Here is a 21,174-nt window from a genome sequence, read left to right on the forward strand (position 1 = left end):
GTATCTAAATCTTAGCGTGAGTTGGAAACAGAAATAATTCCCCGTCTGGTGAAAAAAGTCATGTGAGTGACTTGCAGATGGTTCCAGAATGAAGCTGTCTTGCTTGGCTAGTGAGGGAGGGAGGGAGACACTTGTGATTTTTTTCACGGAAGGCTGCCTCTTGCCAGCTGTGCTCCTTCCTGGGGTCTGGTTCGAGGCTCCTCTCTCCTCCCGGGCTCTGGCACTCTCTTCCGTGGCCTGTCCCTTTGGGATCACGGTAGTGACAGCTGTGCCACTACAAGCCCTGGGCTCTTGCACTGTGCACTGTTCCTCACGGCCACCCCCTGTCCTGCCTGCACCTTTGTAATGAGCACTGTTAGAAATAAATCCTCTGCCAATGACCTTGAGCCTGCCATCTGCTCACTGTTGGGGTCCCGACTAGTTCACTACTAGATAAGGACAATCCGAGAAGTAGTTAAAGTCTTGCTTATAATTTTAGATATAAGGAACATGAGTATGTCTGTTAACTCAATTAAAGAATCAATGAAAAGGCTGGGCGGTGGCTCATGCCTGTAATCTCAGCACTTTGGGAGGCCAAGGTGGGCAAATCACTTGAGGTCAGCAGTTCGAGACCAGCCTGACCAACATGGTGAAACCCCATCTCTACTAAAAATACAAAAATTAGCCAGGCCTGGTGGTGCGTGCCTGTAATCTCAACTACTTGGGAGGCTGAAGCAGGAAATTGCAGGAAGCAGAGGTTGCAGCAAGTGGAGACTGCACCACTGCACTCTAGCCTGGGTGGCAGAGGCAGATTCTATCTCAAAAAAAAAAAAAAAAAAAAAAAAAGAATCAATGAAAGGAAGTATAATGCTGGCAATAAAACACCTTACCTAAAACTCAGAAGAATAACATCTGATTCATGTTATAGCTTCACATTTTTCATACAAAGTAAACAGAATTAAAGAGAAATCTCAGGACAGTTAATTTTGTGACTTCTAGGAAGTTTATTATCAGTGAATTCATTGTGATTTCAAGAAAAGTGAGAGTAGTAAAGGAAAAACAAGGAGAAAAAGAAGAAAGTGCAGAAAAGCTGCTGATGGCAGAATGCTGGAAAGAAAACACTGAGTTGGGGTTTGTGGTAAAGAGATGGGAATTAGTAGTGGGAAGCAGAAAGTAAAGTGGGCCTGGGAAGTGATACTCATTTCTAAATCGGTATCAGGATAACCCCTGGGCATAGCAAAAAGGCTGAGGGAAAAATAAAGCGAAACAAAATGGGCAAGAAAAAAATCTGGAAGTCAAAACACACCACAGGATACGTGTGGTTCACTTCAGATTTATTCTCTGTAGAAGAGCGAAGGGAAGGGCTGACGTACCCTCATATAACTGCGCGTATTGCGGGAACCCGGCAGCACGGAGCCAGTCACAGGCTTCTTTCGCCTCAATTTCTGAAAAACACAAGAGAGAGAAAATTGAGTCCCACAGCCGCACCCTAGTACTCTGTCTTCTTAATCATGGATACACTGGTGAGCTTTGTGCAAGTTATTACAAAGCAAAATTATTCCAGGTAAGTCTGCATAAGTAGGCTTACCCAGGAGTGGGTGGAAAATGAGCGAGTAATACAGAGGTCCTTGTTATGTGTCTACTAAGATAATCTTCCATGTAGATCCATAAGTACGTGGATAATGACAAAACCACAGATAACAGAACACAACAGTCTCAGGCAGGGAAAAATGTCTTATTTATACACCAGGGAACCAGGGCACTAGGGGAAAAGAGGACATTCTTCTTTACAATTCTTTTTTTTTTTTTTTAAATGGATTTTTTTTTTTTTTTTAGTTCCAAAGATTAGGCTAAAAATGTTTATTCAATATTCCTTTATTCTTTCACTCTTGGGATAATTTTAAGAAAGACTACAACTGGATTGCCTATGAAAATGTATTTTCTCATGAAAAAAGGTATTACAAAAATCCAATGTATTATTGTTTTAAAAATTTCACTAATAGCCTTAATTCCCCATGCATTATAACAAGATGTTCATTAATCAAGCACATTGGAATGATTTCAAGCTGCAGAGTGCAACATAGAAGAGGAAAGTTGATTATTTGGAATTGAGACTTCAGTTTGATGGGCCTTCCAGAACCTCTGAGGGCCAAGCCCGAGAGGTTGATATGTCCCTTGGGCGACCATTTTTGGTGTGGATGCACCAACAGCCCACCAGACCACCTGCCTGGGGAAGCTGTGGAGTGAGATGGGAGGAGTCTACAGTATGTGAACCAGGTCACTTTTTGACCTTGTGAATCCTGGATCATTTCCCAACCACAACTCTCTTAGACAAACATGAATCCAAGGGGAAAGAAGTTCATCTGTTGAAAGTCCAGTTTCTCCAAACAAAATTAAACAGCCTATTATCACAAGTCTTTACCAAGGCCCTTTCCTCCGCTGTTAGGATGGGTCCGTGTCAGGTCATTGTATTTCCATTTACCATGATGTTAATTTTTCCCCATAGCCAAAGCTGGAGTCTACAGGCTGTTCTTGGGATCGCTGCACAGAAATGATCTACACTAACATCACCCTGGGCCTGCGATTGTACCTCAACATTGAAAGCTTGGTGTCTGTGCAGTAAGATGTTTGATGTGCCAGAGCTATTTGGTATATGTTAGGAAAATAGACCAAAGGCCAGATCTTAGTCAGGCATCACCAGGAAGAGCAAAACCCTACTGCCTAGTCCCACAGATCTGCTTAAATCTAGATTGAACTTTGTCATTAAATCCAGGGAAACAGAGCCTGTGGTGGCTCCTACCCTGGAATGCCTGCCTCTTTTGACATCCCCTAATCTACTGTTACTCCAGGGACTGACGATTTCAAAAGCCTGAGATTTGTCTCTGGTGTGAGGATTTTCCACTTAAGTGTGACCAGCATGTTCCTACCGTGTACCCATTCCTGCATGGACACATGGTTCAGAAGCATCCAGGGAACCAAGCTGGAAAGAAAAGCTATTGAAAGCATTTCTATCAGAAAGGGAGTCTCTGAGATCCACAACTGCTGTTCAAAACAGAGCTCCACTGAATTGTGCTGCATGGGCTAACGTGGGCTTTCCTCTGGGAAGGTACAAAAGGCAATTATTGCGTTGCTCAAAAGTTCTATTTAGTACCCAACTGAGAGTCTGTATGTGAAGGTTTCTACTTTGATAACCACACAAATATTTCAGAGGAAATAGGAAAACACACTTTCTATCTGTAACGTGTGGAAAATGTGGTGAGTTGCTACTGAGTCATGGATAAAGTGCTGCCTAATAGATTTTCAAGCTTCAGATTTGCTTCCCGCTTCCATAAAATACAGTGGGTAGTAACGAGAAAACACCTAATTTCTAGACATGCTCTAAACCTAATTATGAGTCAGCAAGTCTTGGAGAGAAGCACAGAATACTGTATTTTCTCTTGGCACTACATGAATCTTATGTCTTTTTATGTTTCATTATTACCTTTACTACAATCAAAATGTAGTGTTCATCAAGAGAGTCCCAGAGAGCCAGGCCATGAAGAACAAATGGGGAAGACCCGCAAGACAGGGGCTCTGCAGCCTAGAAAGCTCAAAGACAGACAGTGGGAAGTGATCTATGAAAGAGTTTGCACCACTCCAGTCCAGGGAATGTGGTGAGCTCAGACCCTGAAGATGAAAAGGATAACTTGGTGGAGAAGAAGTGGGCAGCCAGGAATCCTTCTAGAAAACTCCCTTTGGAACATCATGTGTTTTCACTAATTCGTGGGATCTAAAAATCAAAATAATTGAACCCATGGACATAGAGAGTAGAAGAATGGTTACCAGAGGCTGGGAAGGATAGTGGGGGCTGGGGGGAGGTGGGGATGGTTAATGGGTACAAAAAAAATTAGAAAGAATGAGTAAGACCTACTATATGATAGCATAACAGGGTGACTACAGTCAATAATAACTTATTTGTACATTTTTAAATAACTAAAAGAGTATAATTGGATTGTTTATAACAAAAAAAACAAATGCCCAAGGGGATGAATACCCCATTCTCCATGACGTAATAAGTTCACATTGCATGCCAGTATCAAAATATCTCATGTACCCCATAAATATATACATACACCTACTATGTTCCCACAAAAATTAAAAATTTTTAAATTTTAAAAACAACACTCCTTTTGGAACTTAAAATTCTGGTTGGACAGTGGGATGGGGCTGAAGCTAGCCAGGGAAATTTTATTTAAAAGGCTCCTCAGATAATAACTGCATTTGGTTTTTTATAACAGCAACATGGATAAGGAACTGAAATCCTATCCAGATACAAACATGAATAACCAAATTTTAACCAGAACCCAGATAAATCAATCATTCAAATAAGCTGATTTTTGTTTGTTTGTTTGTTTACTGGGCCGGCACTTAAGCTTTTAGGCCTCGGGGTCAAATGACAACAAAACTGCAGTGAGTAAATATCATGAATTAGAAGCAGCCCCGTGCCAGCCATGGTGGGTGGCTCCTCCTGTAGCATCACTTCCTATACCCAACTTCCCATTCTATTTGCCCAAATGTCTCAAACGCATACCCTCATTTCATATTCCCCCACCCTAGGTGCAGTCCCAACATCTTGAGACCTCAATTTAATAACAAAGCCAACTCTCATTTACCAGCTAGTAGCAAAACAAAATAATCTGGCATAATTCACCGCTATCAAATCTGAGTTTGCCCATCCAATTGAGGTGGGGGGGATAAAAAAAAGTCTTACAATTTTTATTAATTCTCCATGGTCCCTACTAATATCAACCAGCCAAATACTAATGCTTTTTCCCCAGGCCCTTCCAGTGGCCGAATGACTGTGACAATTAAAAAGGAATCATTATTGCCAGTGCCATCATTTTAAAGATCTACCTAATGAGATTTCAATGACATTTGAGGAGAAAAGTGTGAAAATCTATTTTTTTATGGCGCTCGTGCTAGCCAGCATAATATTATGTAAAAGCATGAAGGGCTATTAAAATCACATTTTGACAGTTTTATTTGTTAACAATTTGCTACCCTTACCTGCGCCTGTAGCAGCTCCAGGGCTGCAAGGCAAAGCATCAGCTCACTGCAACTCTCTCATGGAAAACCTGAGTGTGGAGTGAAACCAGAGAGTGGCCCTGGACACAAGGGCCCACCGATCTCTATGGAGGTTACTGTGCTACTTTGCTGGTGAAAATCCAATCCATTCAACTTGGTATTATGAAAGGATTTCAATGGAATTTTTCTAACAATTCTATGTAATAATTATTTCATTTTATTCTCTAGCAGGTATCTATTTTTGCCTGTCCAGCATCCTTCTCTACATCTTCTGATAATGGAACCTCTTTCTGCAAGGAACCTCTCTACTATATGGTTTATGTAGGGCTGATGCCTCTTGCCTCCAATTACACACCCTAGTCCTGTCACCACCACCCACATAAGGTGACCTGATTCTTAAGAGCAACCCATCCGTGTCAGTCTAAGGACACTGAGGAGCTTTGGTACCTTAAACCAATAGTCATTTGGGCGGGGGGGTGCTGAAATCAACTGGTTGAAAAGGGAGATATCCAGTGTTTCCACTGGTAGCCTGGTCTAGCAAACCTTTTCACTGGTTTACTCAGTAAGTTCAGTGGATGGTGTGGTGCTATGCGTGCTCTTCAGTCATATATCTGCAATTCCACTTAAGGCAAAGCCACTGGCTTTGCTTCAGTTGCCTTATACATGCTTAGAGCATGATGTGACCACTATCCTCAGACAGACCCAGCAGAGGGAAGCTCTTGCTAGCACCTGGGGGGCACCCACTGCCATGGGTATGAGAACAAAGGCACCGTGAAAACAAACCATGGCTGACGTGGGTTTTCACAACATATTATTATGCTTCTTAATTATACATGCTCAATGTTGAAAACGTACTAATAGAGAAAGTCACAATGAATGAAAAAAGTCAACTCTTGCTCCATTATGAACACCTAATTTTATATGTTATCTGTCAAAACAGTACTATGGTAATATCTTTGGTTGACTGCTTTTTTCACATAAGAATACACTGCGAATATTTTCTCATATAATGATATTATGTGTAAAAAATGGGAAATTTACTTTGTTTCGAGAATGATGCTTATTTTGTAAAGATTTGATTTTTGAATACTGCCAATTGCATTTCCCTGTAGGGAGATTATAACATCAAGGTAGTCAAGAGAAAATAGTTCAATAGGACCTCACCAATGTAGACGGATGGTGGAGAAGGCTGGAAGCCTATGGGAGTTAAAAGAGATTTACGAGCTGTTTATTTAACGTAGTCTCGTAGTCTCCTAGCTACAGACAGTCTATGGACAAGGCTCTGTAGGACTTCAGTCAAGTCAGGAAACATAGTGAGCACAGCAAATTTGCTGTCCAGGTTTGCAGGCCTCATCTCACGTTACAACCTCATTGTATTTTTAAGCTGGTGTGTCTAGCGTGCTTCTAGGGTGCTTGGGAACAGTGTGTTCTCTTAGCTAAGCATTTTAAGAACGTACACTTTGTTTTACGTTTTTCTCAGTATAGCAAATACTTTTTCCATAGCTCACTGACAGGTATTTGGTATCCTTTCTAAATGACCAAAAATTCAAATTAGGGCCAAATTAAAATTTATTATAATCAGAAAGGTAGCTGGCTAGAAAGAATCTATTTGGAAAGTTTATTTCTATTGTGGAAAGTTTATGAAATCATTACATACGAGCACATGTATTTATGCTGTTCTTACAAATCTCCCTGAATTTCTATGGACAAACTGGCTCCAATTTAAGTAGGTGTTCTTTTGCAGATGCTCATTCAAAGTACTTAAGAGAAGTAGGGAAAAGAAAGAGTGTGATCGTCATGGGATTTAAGAAAGTAGGCTTGAGAAGAGTGTTTTGTCTTTTCCTTTAAATTGGCCTATTTGGTGGGCACCCTGTTTCTAAAAGACTACGGGTACCAGCATAGCAGGATGACTCAACCACCGCAAGATGCCAGCAATGGCTGCAATTATCACTATTAAAGTATATCAAAGGTGTTAACATTTCAACGGGCTTGTGGTTGTTGGCTTAGAATAATTTATATGGCTAAGGTAGCTTCATTAGTAACTTTACTACTTCAGGAGAATGACTCCTTTGTCTTCAGACAGAATTTCTCTAGTGAAGTCCCTATTTATTGAAGGTGCATTTCTTTGGCAATACATTAAGCCAGTTTTGTTAAAATCAATGCCAGGGTATCCATCCCATCTATATATGGATACAAATGATGCAATCATTAATATTACATAGAACTATACACCACCACCATAATCCTGCCAGGAGGGCTTTATTAACCTTAATCACAGATACAGGAAGGAATGTCAGATTTTTTAGTAGTAACAGACTTGATTTACATCCCATGGCATGGCATCAGGATATATGTTTTTGCACTTCTAGAATTAAGTTATTTTGATATGTAAAAGACCTTAAATTATACCAAATATACTTTTTTTCCTAATATTCCTAACATTTTCTTTCCATGATTTTCTAAGTTACTAAGAGGAACTAAAATACAGGTTATGTGGAATGAATTTGAGATTATTAATCAATGAACATTCAAAATAGTGGATCAACTTATAAACACCCGCTTTATCTATCCATAATTCGAGGCAATCTTTTCCTTGATGTGCAATAAAATATCTGACTGTCAGCAAGTATCTAACAATAGGAAGAGGAAACCTGAAAGACCTGTATAGAGTGGTGACACCTACCTACTCAGTCAAGACAGAGACTCTCAGCTCTGTTTACATGGACTTCTTTTCCAAACTCAAGAATGAGAGACATGTTGAGACATAAAATTCCTTCACCAATTCTACACATAAGCCTTGTTTCCTAGGCCTTGAAATATCTTCTGGAAGCTGGATTCGTAGTAAATCTAGTCACTTAATTCCTATTAGAGTAAAAGAAGATCGAGGAAATTCTCTACCTAAGTAGAGAATAAACCTAAGTAGGTTTATTCCTAGTCACACAAGGGTTATTTTTAATCAGTCTTTTTCAGCCTGGTTGGGGGAACCATAGATATTATGACATATGACATATATGTAAATCAAATACACGATACGTATTTACTGTTTATTTTTAATTAGCCTTAAATGTATAATTAACACATATATAGTATATAGTCACATGCACTTATGCATTTTTTTCTTTGTATGCTCACAGTGACCCCCTGCCCTTTCCAGCTGCCATGTGCAGTGCTCCCGCAACTAGGAGGCATACCCTTCCCACCTCACTGATGTCATGCTCGGCCATATGACCCACTTTGGCCAATTAAATGTGAACAGACATAACCTGTGCTAGTTTCAGAAAAACACCTCGAGAGCCATCCCCTAACCCAGCCGGCTTTCCTGCTCTTTTCCCTTTACCATGAGGCTAAGGGATATTCCTTCAACCTAGGTGTTGGAATGACGACACTTGGACAGAGACACAACAGACCAGCTGCTGACATGTAATATAAGCAATAAATACATTTGTTTTATGCCACTACAACTTGAGGGGCAATTTGTTCAAGTGGCATAATCTAGCATAAGCTAATATAACACAGCTGCCAGCTATTCATTCTATAGATGAGGCATATGGAAGGCACTATGGACCTTTATCTCAACCTGAAACTGTTGCTGGATGTCTGTAGTCGTGGTGTAGAGATGAACACAGTCTCAGTAATCATTTCTGCACCGAATTCTGCTTCTCTGCCTACAGTGCATGATCTACATGAATTCCAAAAAATGTCGTAAACAATCCTCACATGCATCCACGTGTGTGAATGTGTGCTCATATACACATTTGCACCACAGAAAATCAAAAGTTCAGTTGCAAGTGAATGAGGAAACTCATCAGAAATATATTTTCCATGCCTGTATTCCCCATAGTATTTAAAAAGCAAAAAAAAACGTTTACAATCCCCAAACCCCAGTCAATCTCAGAGAAAAAGAAAGCAGAAAATAGATGCTCTCCCAGCCAAATAGTTTCTGACCAGATTGTTTTGACTCAAGTTTTCCATGAAGCAGAGTAGTTCTTTATTCTCCTCTTTCATTTGGTACAGATTGTTCCAATCAGGCGCTTGTGGTATTTCACAGGGAGGCTGCATGCATACATCCCCAGCTTTTTGAAGTTGTGGAGCCACTGCCTACCACTAAATCCCAAGAGATTCTTCAAGATGGAGTCAGTTAAGCAACTGAAATGCAAGGCAGGGAACACAGAGTTGGCCAGACAATTAGAGAGAGCGTCATCACTTGCAAGCATTGGCCAAAACACCTCCATGTTGACCCACCAAGCCAGTAGAGTCTTCAGTAATCCTTCTTGGGGCAAGTGCATGAGATTCTGCAGATTGTCTCTCTCTCTAATTCAGTTTCTCCAGCTTCTGTAGGAAAGGTGGTGAACAAGAGTCCAGGTTGCCGTCTTGATATTGGCTCTCAGAGCAGAGCTCCATCTTCCACAAAGTTGGCCAAATGACCAGTATCAGAAGGGCCTGTGGGTACTCACTCTATGTCGTGCTGATGATTTCTTGTGTGGGGAAGAGCAATTGCTTTGGACACATCCCACCACCACTAGGAAGTCAGATTTCTTAGCTTTTGACAGGTACTCTTCCACCCTACATTGCTTTAAGATTTTTCTTTTTTAAATGTTAAAAAAATGCATGTTTTTAGGGATGCAAACTGCAGCTGTATCTGTTTTCAGACATTTCTGAACGTCTACACTTGTAAGAGGTTATCTGCTGTTTGATTGGCTCAACTCTTTTTTAGCTCTCGGTACTCCAATTACCCAAGAAGATTTCACCATACCAGGGAAAAACTTGCCATGTAGGCGAAAGAAGGAGCACAGATTCTGTTAGGATAAAGTCACTCCAAGACTCCTGCGGGCCCTTTTCAATTCCTTTGCTCCTTTTGGGGTTGACGTGGCAAGATAGATACAGCTTGGCCGAAGCTTCTGACTCCCTTTGCAAGGCTTTCTGCATGTAACTTCTCAGCAACTGTCATTTCTGGATCAATCAAAACTAGTTTTTGCTTAATTTAATTCCAGGAAAAGATTTCCACAGCTCAAGTATAATCCTATTATCTGAGTATACACGAAAACTTGATATTGTATGTATTTTCTTAAAAAATTCCTTGGCACTGGCTCAGAGTGTAAATAAAATATTTACTGGGATTTTTCAACGTGTCTTTGCCAGTTTTCTGGAACCCTTTCTACTTGTCTGCTGAACGTAGGCAACGGCATTGGCGGTGTGAATGATTTTCTAAACATGCATCACTCATTCCAGGAATAAGGATTACATTCAAGAAATGAAATTGTTACTAGGTTTACAGCTATCAATTGATTCATTTTTCCCTATGCTCTTCAAGGCCAAAGATACTGCTGAGCTTAAAAGTTTGCTCTCTAAGGGATTTTTATTTGCAGTTCATTAATAGATACTAACAGCATATATTCCTTATAGAAGGAAATTTAAAATGAGTTCAGGTATTTGAAATAGCTTTACTTGATTTGGGATGGAAGAGATGAAGCTCTTCACTGAAGACTTAAGAAACTTAATTCCTATGCCGCAACTCCCTTTTCTCATCAGGCACAGTGATGCATCAATGACTTGTATCATGCTACAATCTAAACACATGGCATACTCAGATTAAAGTTAATTGAGGCATCCCATAAACATGCCACAAATGTAATCCAAAAGGTTAAAAGAGTTACATCAACTATAAAAATGTTTTAAAAGTTTAACATAATAGAAGTTTAAAAATTCCAGAATATTTTAAATTGTGTAGCAGATAACTTCAAATTTTAAAGAACTCTTTGGGCCTGCATAATTATCGTCACAAAATCTTAATTGAGGATCTTCATATTTTGATGTTTTAACAAAGTTGGAAACAGCAGAAGTACATGCTGTGTAAAGATACATCTATTTCTAAATGGAGGTCCAGGTGGCTACCTTGTCTAATATGAATAGAATTTAATTCCCTGGCTAGCTTTGGGGAATATGGCAACTTTTGCTAATACAGTCAGTATGACGGTCTTGGCTAATCTGCCTGCCAAATACTCACTGAATTCAGGTATAAAAAAGATCATTTTCCGTAAGAACAGATTTGAATAAGAGATAAAAGCGGCTTAAAATTCCTACTTAAGTGAAATCTGATTGTAAGAGTAGCAAAATCTAAACCTAAGATTTGAAAAACTTATACACACCCACTCAAATCAAGGCTAATGCACTGATAGAACGAAAAAATGCGAACCAAATCAGCCATTTAAAAATGCTACCAATCCTTTCATGACTAAAGTACCAGCAAATGGGCTCTATTGTAAGATTTTGGTGATGCTCGTTACATAATTCTGGCATACTGCAAGGCTGGCAAATCTGTCAAAGTCAACTCAAGGACCAGCTGAGCTAGGGATATCACTGGATTTTAGCAGCATTCATGTCAAACCATATGTTAAGCAAGAAGGCTGTCAAATGAAGGTACTATGCTTATTATTTGAAAATCAAATAAATGATTTCAATTTTCTGTTACTAAGCAAAAATATAAGCAAAAAGAAAACGAAAGTAATGGAGGAAGGGAGGAAGGAGGAAGAAAGGGGGGAAGGGAGGAAGGAAGAAAGGAAAAATGGAAGGAAAAAATGAAGGAAGGAAGGAAGGAAGGAAGGAAGGAAGGAAGGAAGGAAGGAAGGAAGGAAGGAAGGAAGGAAGGAAGGAAGGAAGGAAGGAAGGAAGGAAAATATTGCCATAAATCTACCACCCAGAGATTGATCAATATTTTGTTGGAACATCTCTTGTTCTTTTAGTATGAAGATGTGTTCATGTATCTAGGCTAAGTATACTATCTATTTTACATAATCTTTAAATAAAATTGGAATCTGCTTTTGCACTCGACAATGCATTTTGAACATCTTTTTATGTCAACAGATGTCCTTCTCAAACATTCTAGGTGGCTTGAATAACATTTCTACTGACATTCCTTTAAAAAGCATCTTCTTTTATCAGTTCAGGCTTCCATAATCATGGGTTAAAAATAAGAGCTCCAGTTCTCTGGAGGCTTTCATTCTAAATAAAGAATTTCGCCAGAACGTGCATCCTGGCGAACGTATTTCAGGGACTACTTCTGGGTTGACATTTCTCATGTTATTTCACATTCTGGATTAAGACACATCTCATATGGTTTTGATTTATATTCTCAGCAGACTTCAGAAAGGAAATTCCAAATGGAAGTTTATTCATGTACCAGAACTATGTTTAAATGATGCTACAGGGACATCTTAAACTAACAGGAGCCAGGAAATTCAAAACTAAGGTCCTGAACCGTATTCCCACCTCTTCCTTCTTGAATGTCTTAGGTATCTGCAAAGTGGAGATTTTATGTAACAGCTGTTTCACTTGTCTTTGACGTTCTGCATATGGCTTTAGACAATTTCAAAGATACATTTTACTTTATGTAATAACTTGGTATTTCCTGGTTGCCGAAGTTTCAAGGTTGTACTCAAAAAAAAACCAAAACAAACTAGACCAAATAAAGAAAATCTCCACATCTTATTTTAATGACTAAATGAATATCTGGAGTCTATGTGACTCCCAAAATTCTTCAAATAATCAAAAGCAAAACATGATCCAAATTTGTAAAACTAGCAAATTTACCAAAAGAGCAACTCTTTAAGACCAGACTATTTTTGTACAGGGTTCATATTATTGCTTTAAAGAGAGTTTACAATGAAGATACATTCTAATTTCATTTTGTTCTTAACCAATGGCATATCCATTTCTGGAATAAAGCTCAAGTTTCTACTCTTACTGAATACATATACTTAGTTTTACAGATGAACTTTTTAAAAAGAACCTGTCAATGTTTTTGGAAAATACTCCTTTATTTGAGGGTATAATTGAACTAAATGGGTGCAAGAGGGGTAAACATGGCATCGGGCAGTTAGAAGTGAGTCCAAAATTCTGGATTCACCTCTCATTACCTGTGTGACCCTGGCCTGGGTAGGTTAACTCTAGCATGCCTCAGTTTCTTCATCTATAGAATGGGAATAAACGAGAGTACCTACCTCAGAGGGTTACTGTAAAGATTAAATGATTGCATTTCTGTAAAGTATCTGGAGACAGTATTTGCTACTATTACTAGGGCAGAGGTGCTTATGTTACTTTCCCATATTAGAAAATAGTGGTTCTGATGGATGGTCTCTGATTCTCTTTTCTCGGCTCTCTTCCTTTGGCATTCGGAAGTGGAAGGCATTTGTCTTTACTTATTTATTCAACAGACACCTGCTGGGTGCCCCTGTTGTGAAAGACTGCTGGTAGGTGCTGCAGGTGAATGCAAGGCTGTGGGCAGTGGGTCCTACCCTGTAGGTCTTTAAGCCAAGCAGGGATAGGCAAAGACCCATCCAGGCACTACTACAACCAAAGAAAGCAAAAGCCGTGCAGAACAGGACACTATCCTCTGGGTCTCAGAGCAGGAGGGGCATTTTGGATAAGGTGACCAGGAAAAGTCTTGCAGCTGAGGTGAGATTCAGAAGAAGGCAGAAGAAGGTTAGCCACACGTTTCTGCCATAAACAACCCATATTCTCCCCGCAGATGAATCTGGAGCTGAGATTCATGTGAACTCACAGCCTTCTTGGAAGTAGATTCCCATGCTCCTCCCTCTGTGCCTGCAGGAGGGCCCTGGGGTCACACACCACCCATCAACCTGCCTGGAGATTCTTCCCATGACAGGTATCTAACATGCAATTCATTTTCTGCAATGCACAGAATATTTCATGATACTCTTCCTGTTAAATGAAGCTGTATCTCAGGAAGCCATGCTTCACACAATGCAGTGGTCTTTAACAACACGTAATGAGAGTCATAAATGAGATGTGTCACTTTGGATATGTGACATTTGGACACATTCAGAAATATGACACCTTAGGATAATGGCAGTAAGAGCCTTCTCCTAAGAGGCTGTTACTTTTAGGATATAAACACCAGGCTGGGGAAGACAGTCTTGCGATTATGGTTCACAATGTGCTTACCAGTTAATAAGTAAAATATTAGCAATCACATGCCTGATATGTGGGGATCTCAAGGGCAAAGATGTGTTAAAACATAACCAAACACGCCAGGACCTTGGGAAAGAAATCTGTATCAGACATGTGGGCTTCATTAAGGGAAATGCCTTCAGAAGATTATTTTTCCATGTTATGAGAAAAAATCCGAACAAGTAAGTAAATTGTGAGCAAGGGATATGGGCTTCCTGTGGACTAATGACTGGGAGAAGTTGTGGGTTAATGTGGAGTCCAAGGTCATTGATCTCAAGAGGTTGTGAATCTCCCAGGTCGGCTTCCCAAGGTCATTCTCACTGTGAAAAACATGCTAGGTGTATATTCAGGGATCTGCTTTGTAAGGAGGTGACAGGGAAAGTAATTCAAATATCTTTCAAATACTTAAATACATTTACATTTAAAAACAAAGAAAGTGTTGCTCTTATGCATATAATGATTATAATTAATGTTCCATGACTGCTTGAATTATCCCTAGTGCCAAACGGAAAATTTAGAAAGCCGTCCTTGAACCTTTTGTTTCTCCAAAATAAGGAACAAGTAAATGTCAACATATAATTTTTTTTTAATTGAGATGAAGTCTATCTTGCTCAGTTTAATGCATAAACTGAGAGCTCTTTATCTGGGGTTTTTAGATATAATTGAGAGGCCTGGGAAACCCTTTGTATGCAAACATTGTTGTATGTTTTTTGTTTTTCCTGAGGTTACATAGCTTTCATCAAATGTGTGTATTTATTCTACCTCTAACGTGTTCTCCTTTAGCCCAAGAAGAAGATAGCACTATGCCCCTTGGAGGCCAAAAGAGTATCAGCTTTGTCCTGCTCTATTCCCTGTGGGCTATCAATTTGTGACTTTGAAATTTGGAGACATAAATATTTTATCTCTCTGTCTTCCCCCCCCCCACCCCACACACACACGTATATTCATGCACATGCATTCTGTAAATATGTCCTAGGTAAAGCTGCAAACATCCTTAAATAAATATGTGGATTTTGTATCCTTTTAAATTTTGACATTGCAGGTACACATTACCAGATTGGAAACCAGATTGCATCTTTACATCTCATGTTCTTAGCCTCGAGTCTTGCAAATGGCTATCATTTAGTACGTTGACTGAATGCATGAATGACTATAAGAGGAAAACATTTATAGATCTGAAGGCCAATAAACACCCAAAACATCTCTCAGATATTCAGGTTCCTCCAAACTCACCAGGATGTTGTACATATGGGAAAATGTATTGTGAAAGTCCTTGCAGACCGTAAGCCCCATATAAAAATAAGGTAACATTATTCTTCCAGTTCTGATTCTGCCTCTGAGAGACACGGCTATTCGTGGGCAGCAATGTCTGGGTATCTCGATATTGCTACTGTTTTCTGAAGGGTGGGGCGTTTGACATTGTCCTGGCACTGACTGGGATTGTTGCTTCTGTTGGCTCCAATCTTTCCCTTTCTCTCTGGATGGAATCCTTAGGAGTTCCAAGTGCACAGAGTAATGGGAGATTTGGTCTTGGAAGAAGAGTAGTGAGAACAGATTTCCCTGTTTTCCCACAAAAGAATCGGTCTCCCTTTTTAAGATCATCTTAACCTGACTGAGGCATAGTCATATCTGAGAATAATTAATCATAACCATAGAAAAAGAATATCCCAGGACTTTCAAATATTTTGATCACAATCTTTAGTAAGAAATAAATTTCACATAGTTGTGAACATGCACACACCCACACATGTACGCACATCATACACACACAGACTGAAGCAAAGTTTCACAAAACAATAGCTGCACTTTATGTATGCAAGGAGATCTGGCATTTTCTGTTCTATGCTTTCCTATTCAGAATTACTAGTCATATCCACTGACTTCATCACCCGTCAGTTTAAAAACACTGTCTAGATAACACTCAGTTATATGAGATGCATCTGGTAAAATATGTTAATGTAAAAATGGAACACAGTTCTACGAGTCTGACACTTGAGGGTCTTCTTAGATTCATCCTCTCTCTTCCAGTCCCCCCATATTCTCACCACACAACCCCAGGACCTGCTGAATTTGACTCAAATATATTTCTTAAACTTCTACCTTCCTCCCCACCTCTGTCTCCTGGCCTTGGTTTACCAGAAGTATCCAATCTTTTGGCTTCCGTGGACCACATTGGAACAAGAATTGTCTTGGGCCACACATAAAATACACTAACACTAATCATAGCTGATGAGCTAAAAAAAAAAAAAAAAAAAAAATTACGTAAGAAATCTCAAAATGTTTTAAGAAAATTTACAAATTTGTATTGGGCCACATTCAAAGCCATCCTGGGCCGCAAGCGGCCTGGGGCCATGGGCTGGACGAGCTTACACAAAGAAAATAAACAGATACTTCCAATGGATTTATTTATTTCCTCCTATATGTAGTTGGAATATAACATGCCCATACTTCTTTCAATGCAACAAAGCTTTCCTTCAAATTTGAGGAAAGTCTATGCTCCAAGAAAATGTACTGTCCTGTAGCTTCTAAACACTCTTGGCCATGCTGCCTTGTTGAAGAGGCTCAGGAATAAATTTAAAAGAGAAATCTCATTTTCAGAGAGATGATCTATGTATTTTCAACAACAGCCTCCAAGCATGCCGGAAAATGTGGGGTTCAGGTAAATTCTGACTTCACTCTAGACATTTATGGTGCTTGGTTTAGACCCTCATTTTGTCTAAACCAGGACTTTTGCAACGGAACCCAATAGCTCCCCCTGCTTCAGTTCTTGCCTTCCTTGAATCTCTAATGTGAAACTATGTTCATTCTCCTTCAAACTCCTTCATGTCTCCCTGTCACCTGCAGAATAAAGTGCCAGCCCATCACCATGGCCCACAGTGCCTCCTGGCCCGGCCTCTGTGTGCTTCTGGAGCTCATGAGAAGTCATGTGAAGCTGCCTGGAGATCCCCAGACCCAGGCCGCTGTTGCATATCCCAGACTTGTGCTTACACTGTTTCCTCTCCATCTGTCACATTCCTCTCCCTTTTTACCTCCTGACTTGCTCACATTTATCTCTATCAAGATTTAGCGAAGACATCATCTCCTGTATCCCGGGTTAGCTCGGCTCTTCTCTGGACTTTCACACATTCATTATGGTCCTTAGATTATACTGAAATGTTCTTGTTACACATCTCTCTCCCCCATTAGACCACAGCTCTTCGAGGGTAGAGGTTGCCTTTTTTTTATATATATACTTTAAGTTCTAGGGTACATGTGCACAACGTGCAGGTTCTTTACATATGTATACATGTGCCATGTTGGTGTGCTGCACCCATTAACTCGTCATTTACATTAGGTTGCCTTATTTACTCTTTGTATCACTGGTGCCGAGCAGAGTGCTTGGGGCTCAGCATGTGCTCGAGACATGCTGAATTAAGGAGAAGCTGAGAGTGACTTTCTTGCTCTGCATAAATCTCAAGGCAGAGTCGATTAGCAGCCCGTTGACTTATTCCCTGCAAAGGACTTGCACATTGCTGCTGGTCAAAGATCTTTTGCAAAGGAAACTTCTGCCCCCTGAAAAAGCTCTCCTGCTCTCTTTTTTCTCTCCTGGTCTGATGTAAAGAGGCCAAAGGGCACATGCCAGGCTTTCATAGCTTTCTGTTCCACTCTATTTGAGAAGCCTGATGCTACTGTTGCTGGGGCTGTGGTTGGACTGAGTGCCAGACCCCAGCCTTAATCAATAACAAGGACTCTCATGAAGCTTGGAGGTCTTCCAAATGTGGGTTTGGAATAGTGCTGGGAAGTCAGATTTCATGAGGGGAGTCATCTCCAATCTGGAGGAACTTGGGAGAAGGAGGGCAGTTCCGGTGATGAGCAAAGGATTAGGTCACCTTATGAGCAGGAATGAGGCCTGATCCAGTCAGGACCATGCAAAATCTCCCTGAATATGCCCTGGAGGAAACCCAGTTCCCCCAGGCTACCCCATTCACACCTCCAAGGGAATCATCCAGCCAGTCCAAGATGGCATTCCTGGGGAACAGGAGATGTGGGGGTGCTTTTAATTACAGTTCAGTAATGCCTCCCTTCCCATGAAATGTAACCACATTCAGCTATGATTATTCTGGTTCTCGGGAGCAGAGGAAATATGTGTGATGTAACGGGATGAGTTTTGGGGGTCACTGAACTAGTCGGGCCTGCCTATAAGGCCTTTCTCTCTACTTTTAACTTCTCCTTCCTGAAGGTGTAGCCTGTTGGACACCTCCTCCAACAAACCTTTCCTGAACCCTTTGATACTTATAGCCACCTCCACTCTATGATCTCTGGCCATCTTGAATTCTTACTTGTCCTGTTAGATATAACTGTGACTGCTGTCTCTTTTAGAGTTACAGCGTGAGCTCAGTGAATCTGAAAACAGCAGGGACAGTTCTGTGGTGGTTGGGGTTGCTGTGGCTGTTGTTAAGAAGGAAGATACAAACAAGTTTGTATATGGGCATGGCTGCTGCTGCTGCTGATGGTTGATGGCCATGGTTGATTTTCAGAGAAAGAAAACTAGGCAGATCTAGGGGAAAGAAATAGATGTCCCTAGTGAAGAAAGTAAAGGCGGGAACAGATAAGGGGAAAGAGACAGTAAGTTGGAATTTTAAAAAATCTTTCAGCGAGGAAGGTGGCCATGGGGAGCTGGCTGAGTGTGAGTTTACTCTATGCGTCCCTGAGCAAGTCTCATTGCATCTCAAAGCCTCAGTTTCCTCATTGCAACATGTGCACAACATTACATATACTCTTCAGAGTCATTGTAAGGATGTGAGAAACTCCAGAACAAGGAAGAGCATTTAGTTTACTGCTGAAATCCTGGTCTCTGTCACCGGGATTTGAACTTGATGTTACGTTCACATTTGTTAAACAAAATGAATTATGTAATTTGACACAGAGCAGGCACTTAAAAATTGGAGCTATTATTATTAACCGAAATGAATACTTTTCACAATTTCCACTGATGAACCCAAATGGCAGAAGAAAATAAACAGATACTTCCAATGGATTTATTTATTTCCTCCTATATGTAGTTGGAATATAACATGCCCATACTTCTTTCAATGCAACAAAGTTTTCCTTCAAATTTGAGGAAAGTCTATGCTCCAAGAAAATGCACTGTTCTGCAGCTTCTAAACACTCTTGGCCATGCTGCCTTGTTGAAGAGGCTCAGGTATAAATTTAAAAGAGAAATCTCATTTTCAGAGAGATGATCTATTTATTTTCAACAACAGCCTCCATGCATGCCGGAAAATGTGGGGTTCAGGTAAATTCTGACTCCACTCTAGACATTTATGGTGAACCCAGGTATCAGCCCTTAAAGAACTGAGACACACACACAGGCCACCAGTGGCTGATGTTGGCTAAGCTTAAGATCACAGGATGAAGGAAGAATCTCTGCTCAGCAACATAAAGTGCTTGAAAATAAAGACTTTCTTGACTATATTTCCATAAAATAGCAGGACATCTTTTGTTCTGAAGGCAATTTATGCATTTTTTAGGAGTGCTACCAACATCATGCAAAGATAACTTCAGAGACAAAACCCAAGTCTGATCACTCTCTCCTTTGCTTAGAGTTCTCCATGGTTCTCAAATCTCTCCAAAGAAAAATCCAAATTTCCGAGGACACTATGAAATTCTTGAGCTCAGCATGGGTCCCTGACATACTTCTGTGTCTCAACCGCCCACATCCCTGATAGTAGTTGGCAATGGAGCTAAACAACTCCTAAAACCAATCTTCCAACCGACTTAGTTTCCTAAAACCGACCTTCCAACTCCCATCCTCTGTTCCCTATAGGCATTTTTCCCTCTGTCTAGAATGACATTCTTCTGCTTTACGTGACTAGCCAATTCTTTTCCTCTCTGCCTCTCTGATTCCCAGCTCTAGTTCTATCTTCTCCGCCGTGTCCTTCCAGACCACCTGACCACTGCGACTGAGGCCATGCAAGGCTAAGTAAAAAGTTCACAAAGGTCTATCCTTTGTACCCACATGCCCTTCTGATCCAGCACTTACCCCGGCGCTGGAATTTCTGGTTCACTCTGCCTTTCTGTTTCCCACCACAGACAGTGTCTTTGCATTCTCCGCACCAGCACAGCACCAAGCACCACAAAGGGGCTTGGTTAAGGTTTGCATGGAGAACTGAGGAGGGTTCCAGCATAGAGGTTCAAAGAAATTCAGAGCAAGGAGCAGATGATAGTCCTCTTTCATGTTTCCGGTTGCTAACGGCGGAGAGGAACCTCACTGCTCCCCAGTGACCTGTGAAGCCTCAGCTGAGATTCCAAGCCTCCACACTTCCTTTCCTCATTGTTTTCATTCCCATTAAAAAGGAACACCAAGGATTTGTATCACAGTCTCAAAATAAAGTCCCAGAGAAAAGGATTCTGTTTGGAACAGAAAGAACCACACACTTTCTAATGAATCAAACCCCTAAAGAAGACTAAAATGTAAGGTGGGGTATGTTCCACTCATTCACATTCTCAACAGAGTCTTTTAGTAGTGAACAGAACTCCCCTCTTATAAAGAAACAGTGCGATTTATATCATAATTCCAGTGATTAATCTTTGCTTGAAATTTCCAAATCTTTTCTTAGATGCCCTTTAAGACCATAAATACAGTTTAAAAACATTCCACAGTTGACTAAAAGTAGCAAAGATGATGATTCTAAGAGACTTCCTTCCTTTGCCTTGGTACAAAAACGACCCTCATTGTATAATGCAGGTACTAAGGTTCATGACCTCTTTTAAGCTTTTTGGTACTTCTTTTCTCTGTGGAGTGCAGTTTTTATTTACATCCTAAAGAGTATATCATTAATTACCCACTTCATTATCTCACTTATGTCCTAACACAATAATGAAATCAGCAAATTTAGAGTATTTGAGATTAATAGTCTCAAAACAGCAAAAAAAAAAAAAAAAAAGAAACACCTTCAGTTTACTAAATTCTAGGTTTTTAAATTCTCTTTGGTATAATGGCTTCTATTAGCACACTAGACACCACCAAACTACCCATTAAATCTGCCAGAAAGTCCCACGTTCCTAGGCATGCCAAGAAAATAGGTGGGAAGTAGTTCATAGCAACGTTCTTAAATGCTTGTGTAGGAGAGTGGAGGAGTATCACTAATGCTGATGTCATTGTCATCTCTGAAATTCCAGCCC

The 21,174-nt window shown here is 40.3% G+C and overlaps 1 protein-coding gene across 6 annotated transcripts in view; it reads right to left on the reverse strand.

The window, feature by feature from the left end:
* Nucleotides 1-21,174, reverse strand: part of STARD13 (StAR related lipid transfer domain containing 13) — a 553,154-nt gene that overhangs the window by 63,861 nt on the left and 468,119 nt on the right. For 4 of the 6 annotated variants that reach the window (XM_025364225.1, XM_025364224.1, XM_025364222.1 and 1 more), the window contains one exon: nucleotides 1,353-1,424. In XM_025364225.1, the coding sequence (XP_025220010.1) occupies nucleotides 1,353-1,424 (72 nt within the window). Of the gene's footprint in view, nucleotides 1-1,352; nucleotides 1,425-20,032; nucleotides 20,235-21,174 lie in introns of those variants that run through there. The other 2 variants (XM_025364223.1, XM_025364227.1) reach the window with 1 other exon arrangement.

This window comes from Theropithecus gelada, chromosome 17 (genome assembly GCF_003255815.1).
Source record: "Theropithecus gelada isolate Dixy chromosome 17, Tgel_1.0, whole genome shotgun sequence".
Taxonomy (NCBI): Eukaryota; Metazoa; Chordata; class Mammalia; order Primates; family Cercopithecidae; genus Theropithecus; species Theropithecus gelada.